We start from the raw sequence: 25,917 nt of genomic DNA on the forward strand, positions 1-25,917 counted from the left end.
CCTCAGTTTCCTTGTGTTTACTCGTGTTCCTTTTTAACTAGAACAGTTCAGCGTATGTAAAGTGTCACCCTATGAATGTAAGAGATGCTGCCTGTTGAGTTGCAGATGGCTGGGGCAGGTTGCCAAGGGGCTCGTTTCTCCATCCTGGCTTTAATGGCTGCAACTCCAGCTCCCCCTTGCACGCCTTGGCTATTCACCAGTGTAAGATGTCACAGAGACATGCTTGAGTTGGCCGGCACCCAGGATGATATTTAGAAAGCAGAAAATAAAAGCTTAAGGATGATCAAGTTCTCTTAAGTAATATTAAACAAAAGCATACTATGTTTCTTCTAATTTCCTCTCAAAGCACCTTCCACATTTGCAAAGAGAACGACAAGATGAATATGTCAGCCTGTCATATTTTCTGATGTGATGTGTGGGCTGGTGGCTCATTACAAACGACCCATTTTACGGTAATCAGATAAGTTTCACTACCAAGCCTTGTTCTCAAGGAGCAAGATGCCTGCTATGCGGGACCCATATACATTAGTATCCTGAAATTACAGTGATATTCTTATTTTAAAGTATTCAGGAGTAAAAGTAAATGGTGGCAGGTTCTCAATCATCATATGTATGCAATAACCTATTGTTTAGGGAAAATAAGATGTGACTATTACCAAAAAATTCTATTTTTAAGAAGCATAATTACCTCTTTTCAGTCTGCCATGAAAATATGGAGACAAAAAATGCTTATTAATATAGTATTTTATAACTTTCCACCCAAAACAGGGTGGTTTGTTTCCCCAAGTTACTTATCATTTGTATGTTCAAAATTCCTTATAGAGAACCTGCCAACTGTAAGGAATTGGAAGGACAAATTCTCAATCTCTGTTGTAAGATTTAAAAAAAAATATTTAGAGACCTATGGAACTTCTGCAATTTCATTTATAAAGTATCCAAGAATTAGTCACTTTAATAACAACTGAGGTTGCATTAAATGCTGAATTTTTATTAAATAAAGTTGAACACTGATTTGTTAGTTGTTTCTCCAAGAATTTCAATTTCTGCCTCTAGCCCTCTCCTCCCCTTTGCAGTACAACCATGCCTTCAAATAGCATTCTTTAAACGGAGGCTTTACGGCTTTGGAGGAACAAGCTGATTTCACAGCCAGTTTTGCCACTGCGGTGGAAAACAGAGTGCACATGCAAGCCAGCTGAAGTCATACAAACTGCACGGATTAGGGCTGTGGGGGCCTTCACAACTGCTGTCAAATTGCAATTGGAAACAGCTTTTCCAAAGTACAGCACGAGAAATCAGGGATTCCTGTCCACAGCTTCCCAACCCACTGGGTTTCTAATCAAGACTGGCATGACCCATTAGAGATCAGAAATAGGAAAATCACAATGAAACCAAACAAGGGTACCTTCTGGTCTCCAAGCTTCATTTTCCCTGGATCCCTTCCAGGCCTGTAACTATTGTCTCTCACTAGGTAATAAGGGAACAGTTTCTGCGTGGAGACAGGAGCTGCTGGAAGGCTGGGCCCAGTGGAATTACAGGCTCAGTTCAGGGACCTTTTTTCATGCCAACCACTGGATGTGTAAATTGTTTAACTGCTCAAATTCTTAACCTTATCTCAGTTACTTCAACATTATCAGTCACTTAGAGATAAGATAATTTTTCCAGAGACCATAGAAAAACATTTAGAACTTTAACAAACTAGAACCATTCAAGGGAAGTTTTTTCTTGGCACTCCAATTTTAAGGGGAAAAATCAGCTCTCCAGAAAACAAGCTCACATCAATGAATTAGTTAAAAAAAAACTTTCAAGGTTTTTTTTTTTTTTTTTAGATTAATGCAGATATAGCCCAATTTCCCATACCTCTGTCTTGAACTAGAAACTAAGAGATGGTGGAAAACCCCGAGGTCAATTACAATATTGCAATGTTCATTTCACTGCCAACTCTTCAATTATCTTTGAGACACATTTACTAAATCAGAAAATGAATTAATCAAAGAGTTGATAAAAAATAAGCTTATCAAACTAATTTCCTGCATATTGTTACATAAAAGTCACTTAATCTGTTGATGATACAATATTGTGTTATACACGAATAGTGACACTCAAAAGTGGGCCAGCTGTAACTTTCGACTTGAAGGATCCTTAATTAAAACTCCCTTAGATGTATGATTTCAAGACAAAGGAGTGTGATCAGATTTTTTCAATTTGCCTTAAGGGTTCAAGTCAAAAATCCATCACTCAATAATACTTTCCTTGGTCTCTTGAATCAACTTTTCTTTCAAGTTTTCTTCCACAGCAAGTCTCCGGGACCTCTAGCACAGAATATTCTCTGCATTATAGCTCACTCCTAGTAGGTGAGATATCCCCACTAGATAGATGGTGGGCTGTTTCCCTAAAGTCAGCGACTTGTGTCCTACTCATTGCTGTGGCCCTTCTCTCACCACGCTCTGGAATCAAAGCACAGAACTAAATTCAAAACAAAACAAAACAAAAAACCTATATTGCCTAAAAAGTATTATTAACTTGTTATTATCTAGGGAATATGTTTTCAGAAACAAAGGATAGCCAAGTGATGGACAATATTTTAGAGAGTAGGAGCAAGCTCAAGAGAGCATTATGTGAAAATTGGATCCCCAGTAAAGAGAAGGCTCTGAAATATTGCTCAACTATTGTTATAAAGTTTGCTGCAAACTAGAGGTAATTTTGACTCCTTAGGGGATTCTTTAAAAAGCAGCAATTTTTGGATTAAAAAATTTCAAAATAACACATATTCTAATAAAAGCAATTTCTTAAAAGCATCTTGGAGAGCTACTTATGAAAAATCTAGCTCTATTTTAGAGATAATTTTATCAATAATGATCAGATTTTTAAAACAGAATTCTGGTTAAAACTATGAATAAACTTGAACATTCCACTGTCGGGGCCTCACCTTAAATCAGGCAATGAAGTTCCCTTGTTAAGGGCAATAATATTTGGACAGCCCTTACCTTCGTGAATAGACATCTTTTGAGCATCTTCAGGATGTAGTAACCCCAGTAAACATGAAGGACCTGCAAGATGATGAGCTGTAGGTTGAGGAAGATGTACGAAAAGAACGGCTCAAGGTAATGCAGAGGCAGAATGAGTGTGCAATACAAAATCCTGGAAAACCAAACAGGAGAATCTCATTAGAGCCAAAGCACCTGTGAATTTTCAGTGAGAAAACAAGTACTTTCTCTCCCAAGACATACAACATTTATTTCATTTCTAACAAAGTCCAGGAAATTCTTGAGAGAAAAGATATGACAATATTACCTTTATCATCATTATTGGCAAGCAACAAAAAAAGTACAATCTGTCTTGTGGGAGAAAAGTGAAAACAAATGGCATTTTTATTGCCCACTGTTTAACCTAGAATGTTGCTGTACTTCAGTTTCCTCTTTGCAAACAGAAGATTGTACTTACTTTCTGGAGTGTGTGGGGGAAAGGAGGTGTTGAAGAACAAATGAGGTAAGGCATGTTTACATGGGGTTATTATTTGCTTTATGATATATTCTCATTTATTTGGCATCAAAGGTGAATGGAGAATTCTACAAAAGTAAATTTTCCAAATAAAAGGGGCTTTTAACAAAGCAAAAAAAATCCATGAGTACTTCCACTTCTACTTCCTAAAGTAAATTGCATGCTTCATGAATCTCATAAATAGATTCCTGGACACAATTTGAACAGACACTGGTGACCCAAGATGCACAGTGTCTTTGGATGTTACTGCAGTATGAAGGGCTACTTGTTCCTGTCCCAAACTTCATGCACTACTATGATTTTAGAGTTCTTTGATATGTTTGTTTATATTACTTTAGTGATAAGAAAGTTGTTCATGTAAAATTGGGAAAATAAGAAAAAAAAAAAGAAAATTATCCATAATGCCATCACTGTAAACAAACAATATTGTAATTTTTGTGTATTATCTTCCAATTTTTTTCCTATCAGATATATTTTAATTTTATTTTTTAAAATTCACAGATAGTAAAATTTATTGTTCTTTGGTATACAGTTCAATGACTTATAATACATGGACAGGCTTGCGTATCCATCACTGTAATTAGGATACAGAACAGTTCATCATGCCAAAAAACTGTCCGGTGCTTTCCCTTCATAGTCACACCTTCCTCCCAACATTTGGCAACCACTTATCTGCTCTCGATCCTTTAGTTTGTCTTTTCAAGAACATGTAAATGGAATCACAGTGTGAGAGCTGTTGAGGCTGCCTTCTTTCACTCAGCGTAATGCTTGTATGGGGTCATGCAAGTTGTGGGGAGCAGTCGCATGTTCCTTTTTATTACTGAGTAGTATCCCATTGGATGCATGTGCCACGTTTGTCTTTTCACCACTGATGAGTATTTGGGTTATTTCCAGTTTTTGACAATTTTGAGTAGAACAGCTATAAATATCCATGTCCATGTTTATCTGTGAACAGAAGTTTTCATTTCTCAAGGGTAAGTACATAGAGGTGAAATTATTGCGTAATGTGGTAAGTATATGTTTAATTTTATAAGAAATGGAAAAACTGTTTTTCAGAGTGGCTGCTCTGCGTTCCTACCAGCAAAGCACGAGAATGTCAGCTGTTCTGCATCCCCATCAGCACTTGGTTTTGTCTTACAGAGAGAGATTCTTGCCACTGTGGTAAGCATAGTACTTACAGGGTTTTACGTTCAATTCAATTTAGCTTTACTTTTTAAAATTTCTTTATTTTTAATTATGTGTACATAATAATTATATATCTTTATAGGGTACATAAGATGTTTTGATACAGTCATACAATTTTTGATATTTAGGATTTCTGGGTCTATTTTTCCATTTAGCTTTAAATGAAAGACATTTTACGCTGTTTAAACAGCTTGGTGTATATAGTCTTTCATAAATTAAAGATTATTTCTTTAGAAGTGTATATTCCTAAATGTGAGATTACTGTTTCAAGGTGTACATTAGAGGTACATAAATTCAAAGTGTACATTAAAAGGTATTAAGGCATTGCCAAATTATTTTCTAAAATTACAACAATTTATAAAGCCACTAGCAATTGATGAAAGAAATGTTTCATTGAACCCCGAGCCAGTATGGAATAAGTTTAAAATCGGATGATTTGCAAGGCTTTCACAATTCTCTTATGTCTGTTTAGTAGCTCTATTTCCTCTTTTGTGAGTTATCAGTTCAAGTTCTTTGCTTGAAAAACAATTATATGAACTCTATATGATAAAGATATTAGCCATTTATTCATTTTATTTATGCAATTATTTCTCAAGTTTACTTTCCAATTTAAAAATGTAACAACTTTATTGCTTTTTAGAAACTTAGGAATTATTAAAAAAATATAAAGAGGTTAAGGAAAAATCACAGGATTTCACAAGGAGCCCAGAATATTCTGGTAAACATAATTCAAGATATCTCTCTTAAAAATACCTTCTTTAAGGTGCTCTTTTTGCCTCTCCTATTACCACATGATTACACACAACAGGGACCACACCATAAATGTGATTTTGGTATCAATAATATGTTACATTATCCAGACAAATTGGATATGGATTTTTAAAAATTAAAAAATAGTGTATGTTACAAAGAGCTTTCCATGTCAACGAATACAGCTATATATCAGGAGTCAGCAAACTTTGTAAAGGGAAAGATAAATATTTCAGGCCTTTGGGCTGTTTGGTCTCTGCTGCAACTACTCAATTCTGCCATTATAGTATGAAAGCATCCATATGGCAGCTAGCATTATATAAACGAATTCATGTGTAGAAAATACACACATAAATGGGTATGGCTGTGTTCCAGTAAAACTCTGTCAACAAAACCAGGCAGTAGGCTGAATTTGGCCTATAAGCCAGAGTTCACCAGCCCCCACTATATGTCTTACGTAATGGCTGCACAGAAACCCATTTTATAGTTATATCATAATTTAAGCCCTTACTGACAGACATTTAAATTCTTCCCAAATTTTCATTATATTTGAAAGAACACTGTGAGAATTACTTGTAAAAACATTTTGATATAATTGTTTGATTATCCCCTTAGGATAGCTAAAATCCTGAATCAAAGAGTAGACTCATTTTACATTTTGGAATATACTACTAGACTGCTTTCTAGCAAGACTGTACGTACTAATTTATAGTCTTACACCCAGTATATGAGAGTACCTGCTTGCTCCTTGGCCAACATTGAATTTTGTCAGTATCTACCTAAAATAACATAGCACTGTTTATATGTACATTTTTATTTCATGTGATATGATTATATATTTTATACATATATTTATATATTTCATTGCTTATCTTATTTGGTTACTTATATTTATTTTTTTGAACTGCTTCTTCATGGTATTTGTACATTTTTCTATTAGAGCATTTACTTATTCTGTTGATTCATTCATAAGTAATCTTTATATATTAAGCATATCAGCACTATTTTCTAATCATGTTAAATATCTTTACATAGTCCAATATTTTCTTTCAACTTGGTTTATGATTTTTTGGCAAATTAATTTTTAAAATAGTTTTGTAATCAGATCTGTCAATTCTTTGTTTTATATCTAGCTTATATATTATGCTTTAAAAGATCTTTTTCATCCCTATCAGCACAAAACATATTTACCCATATTTTCTTAAAATCTTGGCTTTATTACTCACAAAGCTATGTAACCTTGTATCATTTCTTTGTGCATTTTTTCATTAACAAAATGAAAGCAAAGAGTACCTACCTTATTCATTCAATAAACTTTTACTGAATGCCTACCAAAGTGCTACCTGGCAGTTGGTAGGAGCCAGGAATATAGCAATGAATGAAAAGGATGAAAACTGAAGTAGTAGGGCTTACATTCTGGTGCTAACATTGACAGAGTTATTAATGGGAATTAAAGAAAATAATATACGTAAAGCTTATTTGCCACTCTGGGTTTCTGGGTCCATAGGTAATTTTGTGCCTTGTTCTACACTCTGTCTAGAATGTACTTCCCCTTTTCAGCTGAACTTGTTTTCATCCATAAAGCATGGGCCCCTTTACTACGAAAGTCTCCATGCTATTCTGGTCACCTGTGAATGTATCTAACTGTGGCACCATAATCTGCTGTCGCCAATGTATATACCCACACGTGTCTTGGAGGAAAGAAAAGGAATAACAAACTAAACAAACAAAATGCTAACTGGTAAAGTGTATATATAGAAGTTCTCTGTAATATACTTACAAATTTTCTGTAAGCTTGAAATTATTTCTAAACAAATGAATTAATGAATAAAGGGGTTGGATTAAATTATGAATAAGGTCCTCATTCTAGGATTCTAGAAAGATAGGGTCTCACTCTGTTGCTCAGGCTGGAGTGCAGTGGCACAATCATGGCTCCCTGTAGCCTCAAACTCCTGGCCTCAAGTTATCCTCCCACCTTATCCTTCCTAAGTCACTGAGACTACAGGTGTGAGCCATTGCACCTGGCTGTAGCTGTCTTTCATAAACTTAAAGACAATTAAAGAAGGCACCAAATGCACAGGCGTGAGGGGAGAGCTCTGGGGTCTCACTGGTGAATGAGACAGTAGAATGCATTGTCTCCTTCGTCAGTTGTGTAACTGGAAAGTCTAGTTCCAAGATATGCATCTGCAGTGGTGGCCTAAGGGAGTGGCCTGGCTTTGGCAGAGCCTTTCTCACATTGCACAAGCCCCTCTCACATTGCAAAAGCGCTTCTCACATTGCACAAGCCCCTCCTTTCCTTTGCTGGCCAAGCAAAGGGCACTAGCTGACATGGCACCATCAGAACCCTGCTCTGCCCTCTGCTCATCACTCAGGACCAAGGCTCCCGACCTTCAGAGGAAAGCGTGGGTCCACTGTGTCCTCATCCTTGGTTCCCACTGATGAATGTCAGCTAAGAGCACTGTTGGATGCTTTCAGCTTTCTCTTTTCTTTTCTTTATTTTTAAAACTCTCCTTTCTCTGTTAGCCATTCCAAGTATTTATACAATCTCATCACCCATAACATTTCCTTTCATGTGTGGGCTTCCCAGGGTACCATTTTTCCACACTAGTGATAGATGTATCATCAAAAGCTGGAACTTGAAGTCCAGTGAACCAGTGGTGAAGGGAAAAAAGTTACCCAAGCATATGTGGCCTTGGAGGTAAAGAAGCTAGGTATGTGAACATTATTCATAGTTGCAAATGTTTTATTTTTTTTCTTTTTGGAACATCTGAGAAACACAGGCAATGTTAATAGTCTTGTGACTATATGAATAAGGGGTAGATACAAAGATCTCTTCTCCTCCCACCATGCTCTCCTGGAGGGTAGGCACTATGTCTCACTCCCCCTGGACTCTTTACAACACCTAGTTGTTATGAGTTCAAGAAATAAAGCAACAAACCGCACTGCCACCTACAAACTCAGCTGCAACAGACACTGAACCTGCAGGTTGCAAAGTCAGCAAAGCAGAGTGTTCCTTCCCTTTAGATCAACCAGTCTGCACGGGATCATTATCTGCTCTTGTTATTTGTGGAGAAAAATTGTCAGCAGTCAGGGGAGTAGTTTACCTGACCTTAGAAAGGTCTTTCTAGCCTTTCTGATTCTCTGGAGGTATTTGGATAATGTTCAAATAGATAGATACATCCAATAATTCAAAAATATAAAAATCATTTTAAAAACAATAGTTGGGAACACAATGTGAAAACGCTAAGGCTGCAATTTAAATGGTTTTGGATAAAAATGAAAACAGATGAGATTGCCAGGAAATTAAATTAAAGCAATTTGACCAACACCAATTTGAATTTCTGCCAATGTTGGTGAAATGATGTTTAGAAAACCAATGTCGCTAACTCTTGCTGACACTGACTGAGAATCAGCTAATTAGATCCCCAGATATGGCAGGAGGGAAGGAGAGGAAGGGACACAGTCGCAGCAACACAAAAGCCGGGCTCATCAGGGAAGTAAACATGCTTGAGGCCGGGGGACACGAAGGAAAAATCAGAAAAAGGGAAAGACAAGTGTAATGTACAAGTTGCAGTTCTTTTTCTCAAGGCTTCCAGACAAATCTCAGATGGGCATAATCCTAGTTAGCTTTCTTCCCACCCTACCCTATATCTCACCACAAAATGTGCAACAAAAGCAGTTGGAAAGAAAAACAGAGCAGCTAGATTGCAAACTGCCCCCCACAGCATCTCTACAACGTCTGAATGTTGACATAGATCAGCTGAGCTGCTTTTCAGTGGCATCTATTATCTGCACATTGCTTGGTCCATAGTAAAATCCCAACAAATTTGGACAGAATAAAATACCCATGAAAAATGAATTCTACAGAGTTCCAAGTTTTAGACAGATGGTTGGGGCCAGGCTAACAACAAGGAACTACATTTTCCTCTTTAGCACCACCGAGATGATTGTGTAACAAGCTCAGGTCGGTGGGAAGACTATTTAAGCCAGAGCGCCTGGGAGAAGCGGCCTCTCTGACTGACATGCTTCAGCATTACAATCCAGTGATTCTTTCAAAGACCATTGAGAACTGATTTCCCCAACTTCCAATGTCTTGGTGAGGTTTTCCTCAACCTTCCAAGGAATGAGAATCAGTCAACGTCAGTACAGAAATATTTTTACCAGGAAAAATTTTTTTACAAAAAAATTTTGTAAATTAAGCTAATTTGCAAGAAATTTGCCAGGAATTAATATTGGTTTATTCACAATCCAGGGCCCTGAAGACGGCAAACAGTGGTACTTGCTGCCCTCTGCAGTGGGCTAGTGAATTCAGTATCAAGGTCAAGAAAATGCCAAAAGCATGTAACTGTGCTGGAATCCAGAAATGCTGGCAAGAGAAGGAGTTCTTAAATCTAAGATTTTAAAGTCAAGAGAGTGTGGGAAAATAGCACAACACTACTTCCACAATCACTCAACCCCACCACAGTGTTCAATCATGAGTGAGTAGGCTTGTTTGTTTATTTTGCGAAATCCTGGGAAAGTCTGAGGTGAATGTTCCCCATTGCTCAACCAAAAGCCAACCAGAGCAACAATGCTGCATCAGCTTCTCAGAGAGTTCCCTGAACTGAGAGCTTCCATGGCATTTGTTTTTAAAATATGTCTGGATATTCTTTGCTCCTATCAAACAATGGAGTCTTGTCATCCTTCCCTTGAATATGAGCCAGGCTTAGTGACCTGGTTCCATTGAAGAATATGAGGTTGGAAGTGACATGATGTGACTTCTGAGGCTGGTAATAGAAGCAGATGCAGCATCCCTCTAGCTCCCTTGAGATGCTCACCCTTGAAATGCCACAGCCATGCTAGGAGGCCACGGTCTTTATTATGTACCAGACACTGTTCTAAACTATTGTATATGTATTACCTCAGTTAAGCTTCATGACAACCCTTATTTCCACTTTACAACTGAGGCACAGAAAGGTGATCTAACCTGTCCAAGATTAAGATTTCAGTGTGCAGCCAGGATTCGAGGAGCCGTCTATAGGTGTTCAAGCTGATAGCCACAGCTGAGGTCCCAGCCAACAATCCGCATCAACCAGCTGATTTTGTATGTATTACTTCAACCATGTGACTCAGGAAGGCTTCAAGAAAATTCCAGCTCTAGCCACTATTTGACTGCTCAGCCACCATCTGACTGTAACTACATGAGAGACTCCAAATTAATACTATCCAGCCAAGGCCAATCAACTTTCAGAGGCATGAGAGGTAATAATAATAATTAATAGATGTTGTTTTAAGGGAGAGGTCTCCAAACTACGGTTTACAAACTCTGGCCTGTAACATGTTTTTGTGCAGCCCATGAGCTAAGTATGGCTTGGTACATTTTTAAAGAGTTATAAAACAAAACAAAACAAAGAGAAGTATGCAACAAAGACCACATGTTGCCCTCAAAGCCTAAAATATTTATTCTCTGGCTCTGTACAGAAAATGTTTGCCTACTACTGTCTTAAGCCACTAAGTTTTCAGACGGTTTGTTATGCAGCAACAGGCAACTGGAACGTGTGGTGCCCTTGGGACATAGTGGGAGGGACTAAGGGGCAAATGCTGGATTTACAGTGCCACAAAAGTCACACTGAAAAGCTACATCCAACCCATTATCTGCAAGTCAATACTTATCCTATCAATAACTGCTATCACACAGTGTTAGAATTTCACAAACATACCTGCTCAGTCAAAGCAAAAGTGATGGTATTAATAATATGATTGATCAACCAAGGAAAATATCTGAAATATGTACCTTAGATTTGATTCTAGATTAAACTCCACATTCTGAGATACTCATTAATAATTTTAATAACAATATTAATAGATAGCATTTACTGAGTCTTTATTATGTACCGGACATTGTTCTAAACTATTTCATATGTATTACCTCCATTAATTAACTCAGTTACCTGAGTTAATGCTCAGTGTCTGGCATTCAAGTAATGGCTATGATTAATGTAACACAAAACACTGCCTCTCTTTTAGAGAACTGGTGATTGGCCAATGACTTTCACTGAGTGACTGGAAAAACTGTTTTTTTTTTTTTGGTTTTTTTTTTTTGAGACAGAGTCTCACTCTGTTGCCCAGGCTAGAGTGAGTGCCGTGGCGTCAGCCTAGCTCACAGCAACCTCAAACTCCTGAGCTCAAGCGATCCTCCTGTCTCAGCCTCCCGAGTAGCTGGGACTACAGGCATGCGCCACCATGCCCAGCTAATTTTTTCTATATATATTTTTAGCTGTCCATATAATTTCTTTCTATTTTTAGTAGAGATGGGGTCTCGCTCTTGCTCAGGCTGGTCTCGAACTCCTGAGCTCAAACGATCCGCCCACCTCGGCCTCCCAGAGTGCTAGGATTACAGGCGTGAGCCACCGCGCCCGGCCTTGGAAAAACTGTTAATCACAAAGAAAGATCCATATTCACAAAACAAGATACAGAATAAGAGTTGCTACTTACCCATTGGGGTACACATTTTCCATCTCCCATTGTAATAAACCTTTTCCACACTGGAGAATGTTGTTTTAATTATTCATAAAAATGGCTCTGTCACATTCTTTTCTCCTACTACATACCTTAACACAAATAGCTGGAGACCCATGTATGGAAAGAAAGGGCAATGCTTTGATAGTCACAATGCTCCAAGGCCACGTCTGTGCACTGACCAAAGGCAGGACACATCACCTGTCTACTCACCAGAAGGGAAAAATAATGAAGCGGCTGATGAAAAACATGGCGGAGAAGATGAAAAACAAGATGTTACAAGTTTGTCTCCATCCAGCGTAAGCAAATATCTTAGCAGACTGAAAACAAAGAAAGAAACTGCATTCAGATAAATATATAGTAGTATACATTTTAAAAATTAAATATTTGTAAATGAAATGACATGATTTCCAGGATTTGCTTCAAAACAATCTGGATGGAAGGGGGGACAGATGGGGTAATAGATTAAACAAGATTAGTCATATTGATAACTGTTAAAGCTGATGGGTCCAAGACACTATTCTCTTTATCTTATCATATGTTTGACATTTCCATAATATAATGTTTAAAAAAGATATGTTAAAATGACTGTAATATTACTGTCTTTCAAAAACTCCATAAGTTAGCATAATCAATTTTAGTGTGCATTTCATTTGCACATTTATTTAATATCTCCATTCAACCGGGAGGAAAACCGGATTGAAGAAAGCTTAGGACAGGCATGAACTCCCGGGCTGGGCTGGGAATGTTGCAATCAACATGGCTATTTCAAGGTAGATGGTGGGAGAGGTAGAGTCAGGAGGCAGCTCTCAGAACCCTGTCCTGGTTGAAATAAAGTTGCAAGCACCTGATTTTTCCTACTTATTTTATGCTAGTCTATCTTGCTCATATTATCTGTGTTTAATGAAAATAATTACAGAAAGTATTGTTGAATGGTAATAGAAGATTAATGGATGAGGATTTTCTATTCCCCCAAACCTGGGCTGCGGACAGTACTGGTCTGTGACCTATTAGGAACCAGGTCACACAGTAGGCGGTGAGTGATGGGCAAGCAATTGAAGCTTCATCTGTATTTACAGCTGTTCCCCATAACCCGCATCACCGCATAAGCTCTGCCTCCTGTCAGATCAGTGGCAGCATTAGATTCTCATAGGAGCTAGAACCGTACTGTAAACTGAGTGTGCGAGGGATCTAGGTTGTGCACTCCTTATGAAAATCTAATGCCTGATGTTCTGAGGTGGAGCTGAGGTGGTGATGCTAGCGCTGGGGAACAGCTGCAAATACAGATTATCATTGGCAGAAAGGTTTGGCTGCACAATAAATGTAATGTGCTTGAACCATTCCCCCTTCAAGGGTCCATGGAAAAATTGTCTTCCATGAAACCAGTCCCCGGTGCCAAAAAGGTTGGGGACTGCTGCTCTATTGCGTTATCCAGTGGAGCCTGAGGCTGAAGGGGGAGGTTTCTGGTGGGATTTGGGGGTGGGAGGTGGGTAGGAGTTGTTGGGGCAGTCATTGTGATATAGCTCGTCCATCTAGGGAGCATGGCTTAGACTTGGGGGCCGATTTAGAACTTACATCACCCTGGAGACTGAAGGTCCTTCTAGAACAAGAGAGGCAATATATTTACCCTCCAGGAAGGGTTTACATGGCACTTTCCATACTTTTCCACATTTACCAAGGATTAAGAATATGGCCAGACCAAAGGCGGGGGTGGGGTGGTGTTGCCAGAGGGCCCATAGGGGACAATTCACTTGCTGACACAGAACGCTGGTGTGCCCAGTGGGCAGGAGACGGGTGTGGAGAGGAAAGGCCAGAGTTCAGGGTAACTGCAATGGAGCAGGCAGCTGTTGGAAGGGTCGGAGGCTGACCAGGGTGGAAGCCGGGGATGTGCACTGCTATGGGAGGGACCTCTGTAGGCTCACTTGTGAGGGTAAAACATACATACAACACATTCTGGATTGTATAATGATGAAATTCCTGACAATAACCCCTTTTCTTTGCTAAGTTTCAGTCAGGACATTGTTAAAATATTGGGTTCTGGATCCAAACTTGACTACGTGGAAAATCAGAAAGCATCAAGAAGATGCATGAAGAAGGCAAAAGGGTGCTTACGAGTGAGAGTGGTAAGGGTTGAGGCTGGTTTTCCTTGCAAAGAAAGAGCTAAGAAAGGACCCACCAACTGTCTTGAAAAATATGAAAGATTAATGGGCTCCATCTCAAGGAAGCAAGGGCCAAAAGTTGTGCAGTGTCTGGGTTCAATTAGAACTTGACTGAGAGGACAAACACTAAAACAAACTATTCAGAAAAGCTGTGGGATATGCACCCTGGGAGAATATAAAAAATAGGCCTCTGCCACTACTTAATGTTGTCTCTACCACCAGCTGATGGAAGGTACTTGTCTTGCTCATTGAACCTCAAGTTAGATCATGACTTGTGAATCAAGAATGATTCATGATCATTAACAACATGAAGCTGTTCTTGTAGTTGCCCCATGAAGGGACCTCTAAGTTTGACATTTCATTTTTCTTGTTTTTTACCTAAGGATCTCAGAACATTTTCAAGCAGTAATGAGCTAAACTTCATGATATACCCTAAGGGATATGTATGACTTCTCATATTACAGCTGGGGGTAGAAAACAAAACAATAAGTGATTTGCCCAAGTCACGGAGGGAGTCATGTCATGTTGATGACAGGGTGCGGTGGGTGGGTGGGGACAACCCAGCGTTTGTTGCCAGCCTGAACATCTCACTCTCCCTTAACAACACAATGAAGCTGTTGTCACATTGGACACACACCAAAGGCACAAGAGGGTTTAGAAGCAACAGAGTAACATGAAATTCTTAAGTCAGGGCCAAGGTGGTCTTAATTTCAGTCAGGGTTACTGAGGTACGATCAGAGAAGGAGGTAATTACAGCAGAGATGACTGCATTCAGAGTGCACCACATGGAAAACTGGCACAGTCCTTCTTTTGCTAAGCCATCTGTTGCCCTGAAGCCTATAGAATAATCCTGACCTTTAGAAGATTTACATGTCTAATTATGATTACATACAAAGTAGGAACAAAACTGTACACAGAGAATAATTTAACAGTGGCCAGTTGCTTTGAGATGGCTTCAAATGCTTTGAAATGGCTTCTGGCTACTTCTACAACAGGTTTGGCAAATTACAGTCCAGCCCATGGGCTAAAGCTGATCAGCCCTTAAGAATGGTTTTCACGTTTTAAAAGGGTACTAAAAAAAAAAAAACAAAGAAGAATATGCGACAGAGATCATATGCAGCCCACAAAACTAGATTTACTACCTGGCCCTTTACCAAGGAGTTTGCTGAGCCCCAATCTAGAAGAACAAGATTCTATTAAATTTAATGTCTTCCATATCAACCTATATTCAATTATTAGTCCTTCAAGAGGCAATCCCAAATGTGAAACGGGTTAGCATCATTTTCCCTGGATTCATTATAAATGACTATATTTAAAAGAATAGCTCGGTGGCTCTGGGAAACGTTGCCCTCGATACAGTGGGAGACCTGGCAGAGAGGGACCACTCGATCACTGCCACTGCGTCCACGGGAGCCAAGGCATAGCAGAAACAGGTCCAGAAAACACCCTGATGTTGCTTTTTTCCTTATATTATTAGGAAGATTCTTGCTTTAATGTTCCCTGCTTCAGAAAACATCCTGATTCCTCTTGCTCCCTTAGAGAATCAGTGCCTTACAGTCCTTACAGCAACGGATCAGGCTGAGGAGGATGGGGTGGGACAGTAGGTGTTCAGGCACTGGCTTAGGCGAGGAGATGGTGCATCCAACTCTGAGAATCCTTAATGCCATAAATCGAAGTATTCCTTTCAAAGGATAAGAATTCATTCCTTCTTCAAATAGCTCATCTTACTTCTTGAGCTAGCATCTGCATGCGACTTTCATGAGTGGAATCCCACAAATCAACATTTCTCTAATACCATGGAGGATTAGAAATAAAAACTGAGAGGTTTCATTTCTTTAATCTTGGAGGATCTGGGAACCCAGAGACAGTCTCAGACTTTGGGTGTTTTCAGGACAGAGAGCCCTGCTACGTTGCTCACAGACAATTCCTTCTGTGAGCAGTTAAATCCAGGACGTGGTATTGTCATTAGTTTTTTAATGGCAAACATTTACCTCAAGCCAAATGTCAGCTACGTCGTGCACAACCATCACGAGGGTCCCACTGCGAATATAATTAGAACACCAAGAGAAGCTCATCAAACTAAGAGCAGCCAGGTGGTGGATGACATGAGCTAGAAAATCCTGTATAATGAGGGGAAAATGAAAGCCATTAAGCAAATGCCATTATTTCCCAATCACTGGAAGAAATAATAATAGTAATAATGATACCAATAATGTTCATCTGCACATTTTGAAATTTATAAAATGTGTTCGCTTTAATTCTTAAACACAATCTTTGTGAAGCAGCTAGGACAAGTATTATTCTCATTGATGAAGCCATTTAACTTTGAGCCAGCATTGAATAGTTGTCATCTAACTCCTAACATCTGTTGTTCTTTCTGCTACCCCACACTGTATATATGCACACACACTCACACATACAATAAATACACACACACAAAGCATATTCCCATGGACATTTACATTTATTGTGTATCCCCTAATTCCAAAAAGGAAAGAAAAAGATAAGATGTAATAAAACTACGCAACTATTAAAATAAGTTAACAAATATGAAATAAGTAACAAATGAGAGTGTTATAACTATGTTAGCAAATCTAGGCTAAGGAAAGCTACTGTCACTGAGTGTAAAAACGTCAAAGTTTTCTGCAAAGAAATGAAAATAGCTAATTAGCATGTGAGAAGATGCTCAACATCATTAGCCACCAGGAAAATACAAACCAAAACCACAATGAGATACCACTTCACTAGGATGGCTATAATAAAAAAGACTACCAATAACAAGTGTTGGGAAGGATGTGGAGAAATTAGAACCCTTATCCACTGCTTATAGGAATGTAAAATGGTAGCTGCTCTAATAAACAGTCTGGCAGTTCCTCAAAAGGTTAAACAGAATTATCATATGGCCCAACAATTATACTCCTAGGTGAAATGAAACATGTTCATATAAAAACTTGTATATCAATATTAGTAGCATTACTCATTATAACAAAATGGAGGAAATAATCCAAATATCCATCAACTGATACGTGAATAAAAAAAATGGGGTCTATCCATACAACGGACTGTTATTCAGCAATAAAAGGAATGAAGTACTACAGATGTTATAACATGTGGCTGAACCTTGAAAACATCATGCTAAGTGAAAGCAGCCAGACACAAAAGGCTATGTATTGTATGATTCTATTTATATGCAATATCCAGAAGAGTCGCAGCCATAGAAACAAAGTAGATTAGCTGTTGCCAGGGATGGGAGGTTGGAAGCAATGGGAAGTAACTGCTAAAGGGTACAGAGTTTCTTTTTTGGTGACAAAATGTTCTAAAATTGATAGTGGTGATAATTGCACAACTCTGTGAATATATTAAAAACCACTGAATTATACACTTAAAATAGCTGAATTGTGTGGTATGGGAATACTTCAATAAAAATATTTTTTTAAAAGAACTTAAAGATTCCAGTTTTCTTGCAACCAAACGAAAAGAGTAAATATAATACCAATAATAATAGCTCATTTAGCACCTACTGTATAGCAGGAAGTGTTTTATACAGATTAATTTACTTAATCCTCACAACAACCAGAGAAGATAGGAACTATTTTTAGCTCCATTTTATAGATGAGGAAGCCAAGTTTAGGAATTTTAACCAACTAGCTCCAGATGTTGGTGAGTGGTGAAGCCAGGGACTCAAACCCAAGCGGTCTGACTCCCGAGCCTGCACTTTAGCCGCCTCCCCAATATTTTATATTTCTAAAGAAACGCCTTTAGAACTTTTACATTTAATTTTTGAAAATGTGCTCGATGCACCTGTAAATAATAAAAGGGAAGTCAACTGTGGAAAAATCAAAGGTCAGAGAAATACAGGATCAACCTACCTATCTATGAAGATTTTCCAAAAAATTATTATTTTCAATTGTATCCCTTGAGAAAATAAGTCAATCAATTAAATTTTGATGTGTTCCAAACCTAAAGTTAGTAACAGTTAATCTATAGCTATTATTGAGTTATATGGAAATGGAGATCATTTCTATCAGATTTTTTTCACAGTATGTTCTTATATTTAGAGTCCATGTGTTTTAAGATGTCCAGTTGACCACAGTGTGCCCCTTAGTGATGGGTAATGACCACCATCACTCAACTCGAACATCATTTAAATTACACCAACTTGGTTTATCAAATATTGAACTCAATTTTATTTATCATATAAATTTTGCTACAAACCAGCCTTTTGCCTAGGATGTAGCTTATGAAGTATATGCCAGAGTGTCTGTCATTTGATCTGCATCGTTAACATATGTGACAAAACCTTGACTGCCTTCAGGGTCTAACATGATTTGCTGGACCAGCAAATAGGAATCAGGAACAACCAAACAGTTCCTAAAATGCCTCACTTTGTGACCTCAGAGGTGGCAGTTAGCCTGCCTGTGACTCAGTTTCCCTGCAAATAAAGCAAAGCTTTATGCCTGAAGCAAGGTTTCCTCGTAACGATATTTGATGAATTAAGGAAGAAATGTTCTCAAAGTCTTTGAAAACATCAAAAAGTTTTACAAAAGGTGGTTCTGTAATCAATTAAAACATTTTTTTTTTTTGCCTTGATGGACATTAAACTCCCAAATCAAAAGAAATAGACGACATGCCAGGAGATTTCTGTTCTTATTCAACAGGGGTGGAGCTTCAATGATAAAGTTTCTATAATGTTTCACTACAAATATTTACCAAGGCACCAAAGTATGAGCATAATTTGCACTATTGTATGTACTACAAAAAGCAAAAAATCAATGAACTAAAATACGCATAAAAATACAATTTAAAATTAGAATTTGGGGGAGGGAGATACAAATTTTGAAGAAACTGATAAAGTAGCTTTGTAAATAAGACACTTACCTTCCTCTTGATATCAGTGCCAAGGCTAAACAACAGAGAACAATAAAAACCCATTTCTAAAATGTAGTACCAGTACTGGGATGGCAGCAGGGGCTGAGGAAGAGAAGAGTATTCATGACTTTAAATGTTACCATATAAGCAACTCATTTTAATGCACTAAAATCTACAGTTTATACCTATTTATATTCCACAAAATTCCATAAATTAACAACGATTTATATTTCAACTGCCACAAAGAAATTGGAGATAATATTTCAAGGCATTTTATTTTTAAAAGGGTAGACAAGTATTCCAAAAGCAAGTTAAATGTTCTGTTTAAAAAGTTCATGAAATTGCTCCAGGTGTAATTGCTTTATTTTAGTTTATTGGGAGTTACATTAAAATTTTTTTTTAAATCTTTACTTAGGGACAATAGGAAGTCTGTTCTACTGGTCCCACGATTTACCTTGTTTAATGGTTCTTTAATACTACTCAAAATCTGATATCTGAACCTCTTTTCTGGTAATAGGCTGGTGTTCAGAATTAGCCCATTCTCAAATGGGATAGTAACAAAATTTTCTGAATAAAAGAATGAAATTCCTACGTCTAGAATTTTCCTTAATAATTTTTTAGTGGGGGGAGCTTATTTTAGCTAAGTTGAGACATTATATTACTTGGTATATTAGATTGTTATAATACATTCATGCTCCCAATTAATGCTGTCTTCCAAGCCCTTGTGTTGTCTCCACCCACACTGACTATGGACTTGATTCTGGTTTTTGGTCAAGGGGATGTAAGAAAATGTGATACAAGCAGAGACTTCATAAGCACCATGTGAGAAACCTGTCTTGCTGGAGATATCACAAAGAAGAGAATCAAGATGCCAAATGTCAAAAATATAAGTGAGGGCACCAGGTACGTGAGCCAGCCTCCCAACTGTCTGAAAATGCATGAATGAACTCAGCTGACACTACATGGAACAGAACTGCTTAACTGCGCCTAGCCCAAATTGACAGCCCAAGTCATGAGCAAATAGAAGGTTGTTCTAGGGCACTAAGTATTGGGAGTGGTTTGTTATGTACTAATAAATAACTGATACATTTGAGAAGATAAGAGTACATTAGAGTTGGAAGATGACAGGACCAGGACTTGGCCTAGATAACGCCCAGGTCCCTCATGGTCTAAACTTTGACTCCTTAATGCTGAGACTAACATATTAAAAGGACTAATGTTTTTATGTTTCTGATCAACTTATCATCCTTGATAAGACTACAAAAGAATGAGACAGAGTTTCTGCTTTCTTTTATGACAAACATGCCTGTATAAGGCTGACCCTCCTATTGAGAACTAAAAAAAATATGAATAAAAGACAAAAAAGAATATCTGTTTGAAGATATCAGAGAGAAACCAAGCCATACAGAACCTGTGGAGTCAAGACCCCAAAGTGAAGAAAAATTCATTCAAAGAGTGAACCCTTTATTTCAAGTGAACTCTTTATTCAAAAAGTACTACAAGCCCTAAGCAGGATAAATTCAAAGAAAACTACCATATAAATATCGTAAATTCTGCATTTGCCAATGTATAAGCAGAATGGAGCACAGAGACTAAGAAGTAGCAGAAGTTAAGCAGGAGTTTTGGTAATCTCATAATGCCAGGAATTTAACTGCTATCTATGCTGACCAAGTAAAATGAGTCATAGTAAACACTGTAGTCTTTTATTTAAAACCATTGAAGAAAAATATCCTAGTTTATAGGTAAGTTGGAAATATATCTGCCCTCACAAAGACTGAAGTGCATACTGAATCAGCTCAATTACAGACTAAAGGTGGTCTGCCCCTACTCTACTGCCTAACAGAACTGAAAATAAATCCTCTAAGAAGGGAAGACAATATCATCCTCACCATCTATAATTTTTACATGTAATATCTATCATTCAATCAAAAGCTAGCAAGCATAAGGAGACAGGAACAAGAAAGAAAACAGATCCACAGGTGATTAAGATATTATACTTAATAGACTTAGACTTTAAAATAACTTCAAAAATGGATTAAAGGAAAATTTCAGTAGAGACCTGTAATAAAAAATAAAATAAAGAAAATTAAATTAAATGAAAATTTTAGAACTGAGAAATACAATAATTGAAATTAAGAACTCAAAAGATATGTTTAACAATAAATTAGACACTGCTGAAAAAAGCACTAGGGAAGTGGAGGACATGAAAATAGAAAGTATGCAAAACTGTGATGTGTCTGAGATTTCACCCTACTTACAAGTTAACAAATTAGTTTGCCACAAATTTCATGGATGCTGGTAGAAAACAGGAGACTCCTGAGTCAGAGATAAAGGATAGATTATGACTTACAGTAATAGCAGTAGCCAGAGTATCAGTATTTGGGCCAATTCGCTCATCCTCAATTCCTACATGGCTAACCAAAGAGGGTCAGGTGATAACTGCTCCCACGTTGGGTTGTGTCACAAGAGAGAAACCCTGAGCCAGAGAACCTGTATCTTTCATAGCAGACAGTAACGTGTCTACCCTTTGCTCTAGAGGGAGGCATTATATCTATCTCCCAGAACTGTTTGCCATACAAACATCTTTGACAAGATAGTATAAAACAAAAGGCAGCCAGTGCTTCACTTCATACGACATGCAGAAATGTGAGAGACCTGTGGAGAATTGTTTTACAGCAGACTGAAGCCCAGAGATACCAGAGAATGGAAAATATTGTTAAAAGCATAAGAGACATGTGAGGCCTAGTATAAAGGTCTAGCATATTAGCACACTTGTAACTGGAATTTCAGACAAGTGAAGAGAGATTAAGGCTAAGAATTTTTTAAAACTGACTGAAGACATCAAGCCACAGAGTCAAGATGTACTATGGATGTACTAAGCAAGATAAATTCAAAGAAAACTACATTTATGTATATCATAATAAAACTGCTCAAAGACAAGACAAAATACTAAAATCAGTCAGAGAAAAAAAACTGTTCAAAGAAGCAAAAATACAAGTGATAGCTGAATTCTTAAAGTAGCTGATGGGATCCGGAAGACAATGGAATGACATCTTTAAAAGTGCTGAAGAAAAATTATTGCTAACCTAGAATTCCATACCCAGAAAAAATACCCCTTAAAAAGCAAAGGCAATATGATAACATTTTCAGACAAAATCTGGTAGACCCACCATGAAAAAAAAAACACCACAGGGGCTTCTTTAGCCAGAAGGATAATGATCCCAGATAGAAGTACAAACATGCAGGAAGCAAGGAACAGCATGGAAAGGGTAACTTGATTGATTTACAAAACAATAATAGCAATGATTTGTAAGGTTTTAAATATTAATATTTGATGGAGGAGATATATGGTATATTCTAATGATCTTTCAGCAACTGGAAAGAGGTAAGAGAGCTAAATTATATTAGACTATAATAAATCAAGTATGTAAATAGTAATCTCTAGGATAACTACTAAAGAACAAAAGCATGCATAACTGAAAAGTCAAGATAAGGGAAGAAATGGAATAGTATTTTTTTTTTAATTTGACTGTCCTATTAGAAAAGCAAGAAGAGAGTACAAAAGAAAATGTGTTCAGTGGTACACATAAAAAATAAATAATAAGATGGTAGATTTAAACCCAAATATGTAATTATATCAGCTGTCAACAAACTAAAGGAATGAGATAAGTGAGGGTCAATAAGGAGGAGGAAACTCAGGCAGAAAAAGCACCAGAGAATGACATAGTAGTGGATAAACAGTAGCAGGGGATCAAGACCTAACTAAGGGGACAATTTGAGGGGCCTGGGTGTTGAAGTAAGGTGGGGAGGGACCAACAGAAAAGGGACTTACCTGTTTGGGATAGCCATTCCAAACCTCCAATAGGTCATATACCCAAGGTTTCTGAAAAACAAGGAACCAAGAGAGATGAAATAAGTTAGTCAGAGCCGAAGGCTGATTTTAGCAGAAAACCTAAGCTCTTCCTGATGATATTTACAAGAGGCGAAGATGCACAGAAGACGCACTTTTGTTGTACATATTTATCCCTCTGTAGAGGTATTTCTAGGTATTCCTTTATAACACCCCTGGTGAACTTCACCACTTCTAGTGAATCTGAGATGAGTATATACTGCTGTCGCCTAAAGAAAACTGTTTCAGACTAGTGAATCTACTAACAAAATTATTTCCAAACCAATTATATTATTGCTTCTGCAGCAATAAAAATATCATGAGACAGCTGTAGCAATATTTGAGAGAAATCTTGAATCTTGAAGGAAATCTCTGAAATATGTTATCTCATTGAAAGTATTATATTCTAAAGGAATTCACATGCAAGAATTTTAAGGACTAAAGACAAATTCCAATCAAAGATATCCAAAAGATAACTTACATCATAAAGAAATGCAATTCCAGCAATAGTCATCATTAGGTAAAATGCAAATCGCCAGCTGCCAAAAGAAAGAAAGTTCTTTACTCCCTTGTAAAGGTGATTGACATTTGAGGAGAAAAGGCTTTGGTATGGCAGAGTTTGGAAAGCACACACTCTGGAATCAGACAAATCTAAGTGCATATCCCAGCTCTGCCGTTTATTAGATGGCTGCAAACTTAGGTAAATTATTTAACCTCAAGAAGCCTTAACTTCATCTGTAAGATGGAATAACAACATTTACCTCAAAATGTAAAAAAGAATTGAAGATAATTTATGAAAGTATCAATCATAGCTCTAGTATAAAGGTAGCAATAATAAACGGTAGCCATTATTATTATTATCACGGCTAGCCTAGTTCCAGACACACAAGAAATGATAGCTTGATATTAGTGTTATTAGTATTAGTATTATCACCATAACAAGAAGGAATCTAATTAGTCTAATCACTTATTTTATCCCCATTTAATTCTCAGTTAAAAACTTTCTATGTTGCCAGATCTTAGTCTTTTGTCCTAAAACCAGATTTTGAAAGAAAATTTTCCTAATGTATGGAGAAAGATCTATAGATTAAGAGACTTTAAAGACATATCAACCAATCATAGCATATGGATCTTATTTTGATCCTGACTCAAATAAACAAACTGTACAGAATATTATGAGACAATCAAGGAAGTCTAGACACTGAATATTTGCTGTTATTAAATAAAAATTTCTTAGTTATGATGCTGATAATTGCAAGTATGTTTAAAATAAAGAGTTCTTATCTTTTAGAAATACATACTAAAATACTTACAAATGAAATCATACAATGTCTGATATTGTTTCAAAAATCGTCTGTGGTAGGGGAGATAAGTAGGTAGGGGTACAGTTGAGAAAAGATTGGCCTTCAGTTGATCAGCGTCAAAGTTGGTGGTTGGCAAAAGCATATATAATTCATTACGCAGTCTTTCTACTTTTATAAATGCAACTTTCCAAACTAAAAAGCTTTTTTCTTAAGTTACATCTATTGTATCTAATAATTGCTGAAGGAATAATAATAATATTAAAATAACATTTGTTCCTTACATTTGCATAAGGCCTTATGGTGCTTTCCTCAACATACCTATAAGATAGTAGGAAAGAGGAACATAGACATACACCTATTTTGTAAATGAAAAATCAGACTCGGAAAAATGAGGCCACTTCCACAGCTCATGTAGCTAAGAAGTAGTAAGGCTGGGATTTGAAGTGCAGGTCTCTGGACTCTGCATCAGGCAGTGTTTCCCAAACATTACCATGACCTCTAAGCTGGATGACAGTCTTTCTTCATGGCTCATTTTGATAGCAGAAAAAAGTAGGGTTCAGTACTCAGGAAGTTGAACCATAAAAGTACCCAAAGGGCATTTTACAAAATCAAAGTTAAGACCTGATCACACTTGTTTTATTTGCAGAGAGTATTTCCTTGACTCCCTGGATTATCTTGTCCAAACAAGAACCATAAAAAACAGGAGATAATAAGGTCAAGCCAGCCCACAAATGAAGCCAAAAATCTAGGTACTATATCTCATTTTATTTGTTTCTCAAACATTTGTTGACATCTTTTTATTTAAGAACTAAAAATGTAATTGTCCCTTTAGGACCCATATTCTTTTAACACCAACAGGATGTATATTCATTTTTTTAAATTTAAGCATATTACAGGGGTACAAATGTTTAGGTTACATATATTGCCTTTACCCCACCTGAGTCAGAGCTTCAAGTGTGTCCATCCCCCAGATGGTGTGCACCGCACCCATTAGGTGTGAATATACCCATCCCTTCCTCCCCACTCCCACCTGCCCAAAACCTGATGAACGTTACTACTATATGTGCACTTAAGAGTTGATCAGTTAATACCAATTAGATGGTGAGTACGTGTGGTGCTTGTTTTTGCATTCTCGGGATACTTCACTTAGCAGAATGGGCTCCAGCACTGTCCAGGATAACACAAGAAGTGATAGATCACCATTGTTTTTTGTGGCTGAGTAGAACTCCATGGTATACATATACCACATTTTATTAATCCACTCATGTATTGATGGGCACTTGGGTTGTTTCCACTTCTTTGTAATTGTGAATTATGCTGCTATAAACATTCAAGTGCAGATGTCTTTTTTATAGAATGTCTTCTGTTCCTTTGGGTAGATGCCTGGTAATAGGATTGCTGGATCAAATGGTAGTTCTACTTGTAGCTCTTTAAGGTATCTCCATATTACTTTCCACAGAGGTTGTACTAGTTTGCAGTCCCCCAGCAGTGTATGAGTGTGCCTATCTCTCTGCATTGAGGCCAACATTTATTGTTTTAGGACTTTTTGATAAAGGCCATTCTCACCGGAGATAAATGATGTCTCATTGTGGTTTTGATTTGCATTTCCTTGGTGATTAGAGATGTTCAGTACTTTTTCTTATGCTTGTTGGCCATTAGTCTATCTTCTTTTGCAAAGTTTCTGTTCACGTCGTTCATCCACTTTTTGATAGGGGTTGTCTGATTTTTTCTTGCTGATTTTCCTGAGTTCTATATAGATTCTAGT

At 37.4% G+C, this 25,917-nt stretch overlaps 1 protein-coding gene across 1 annotated transcript in view; it reads right to left on the bottom strand.

Annotated features, from left to right (window-relative positions):
* CERS3 (ceramide synthase 3) overlaps window positions 1–25,917 on the bottom strand; it is a 71,871-nt gene that overhangs the window by 25,827 nt on the left and 20,127 nt on the right. Inside the window, exons 4-9 of the mRNA XM_069465790.1 lie at window positions 23,330–23,387; window positions 22,792–22,842; window positions 18,969–19,061; window positions 16,082–16,210; window positions 12,145–12,251; window positions 2,985–3,138 (exon numbers count right to left, since the gene is read on the bottom strand). Of these exons, the coding sequence (XP_069321891.1) occupies window positions 2,985–3,138; window positions 12,145–12,251; window positions 16,082–16,210; window positions 18,969–19,061; window positions 22,792–22,842; window positions 23,330–23,387 (592 nt within the window). The remainder of the gene's footprint in view (window positions 1–2,984; window positions 3,139–12,144; window positions 12,252–16,081; window positions 16,211–18,968; window positions 19,062–22,791; window positions 22,843–23,329; window positions 23,388–25,917) is intronic.

The sequence above is a fragment of the Eulemur rufifrons genome, chromosome 3, assembly GCF_041146395.1.
Source record: "Eulemur rufifrons isolate Redbay chromosome 3, OSU_ERuf_1, whole genome shotgun sequence".
NCBI lineage: Eukaryota > Metazoa > Chordata > Mammalia > Primates > Lemuridae > Eulemur > Eulemur rufifrons.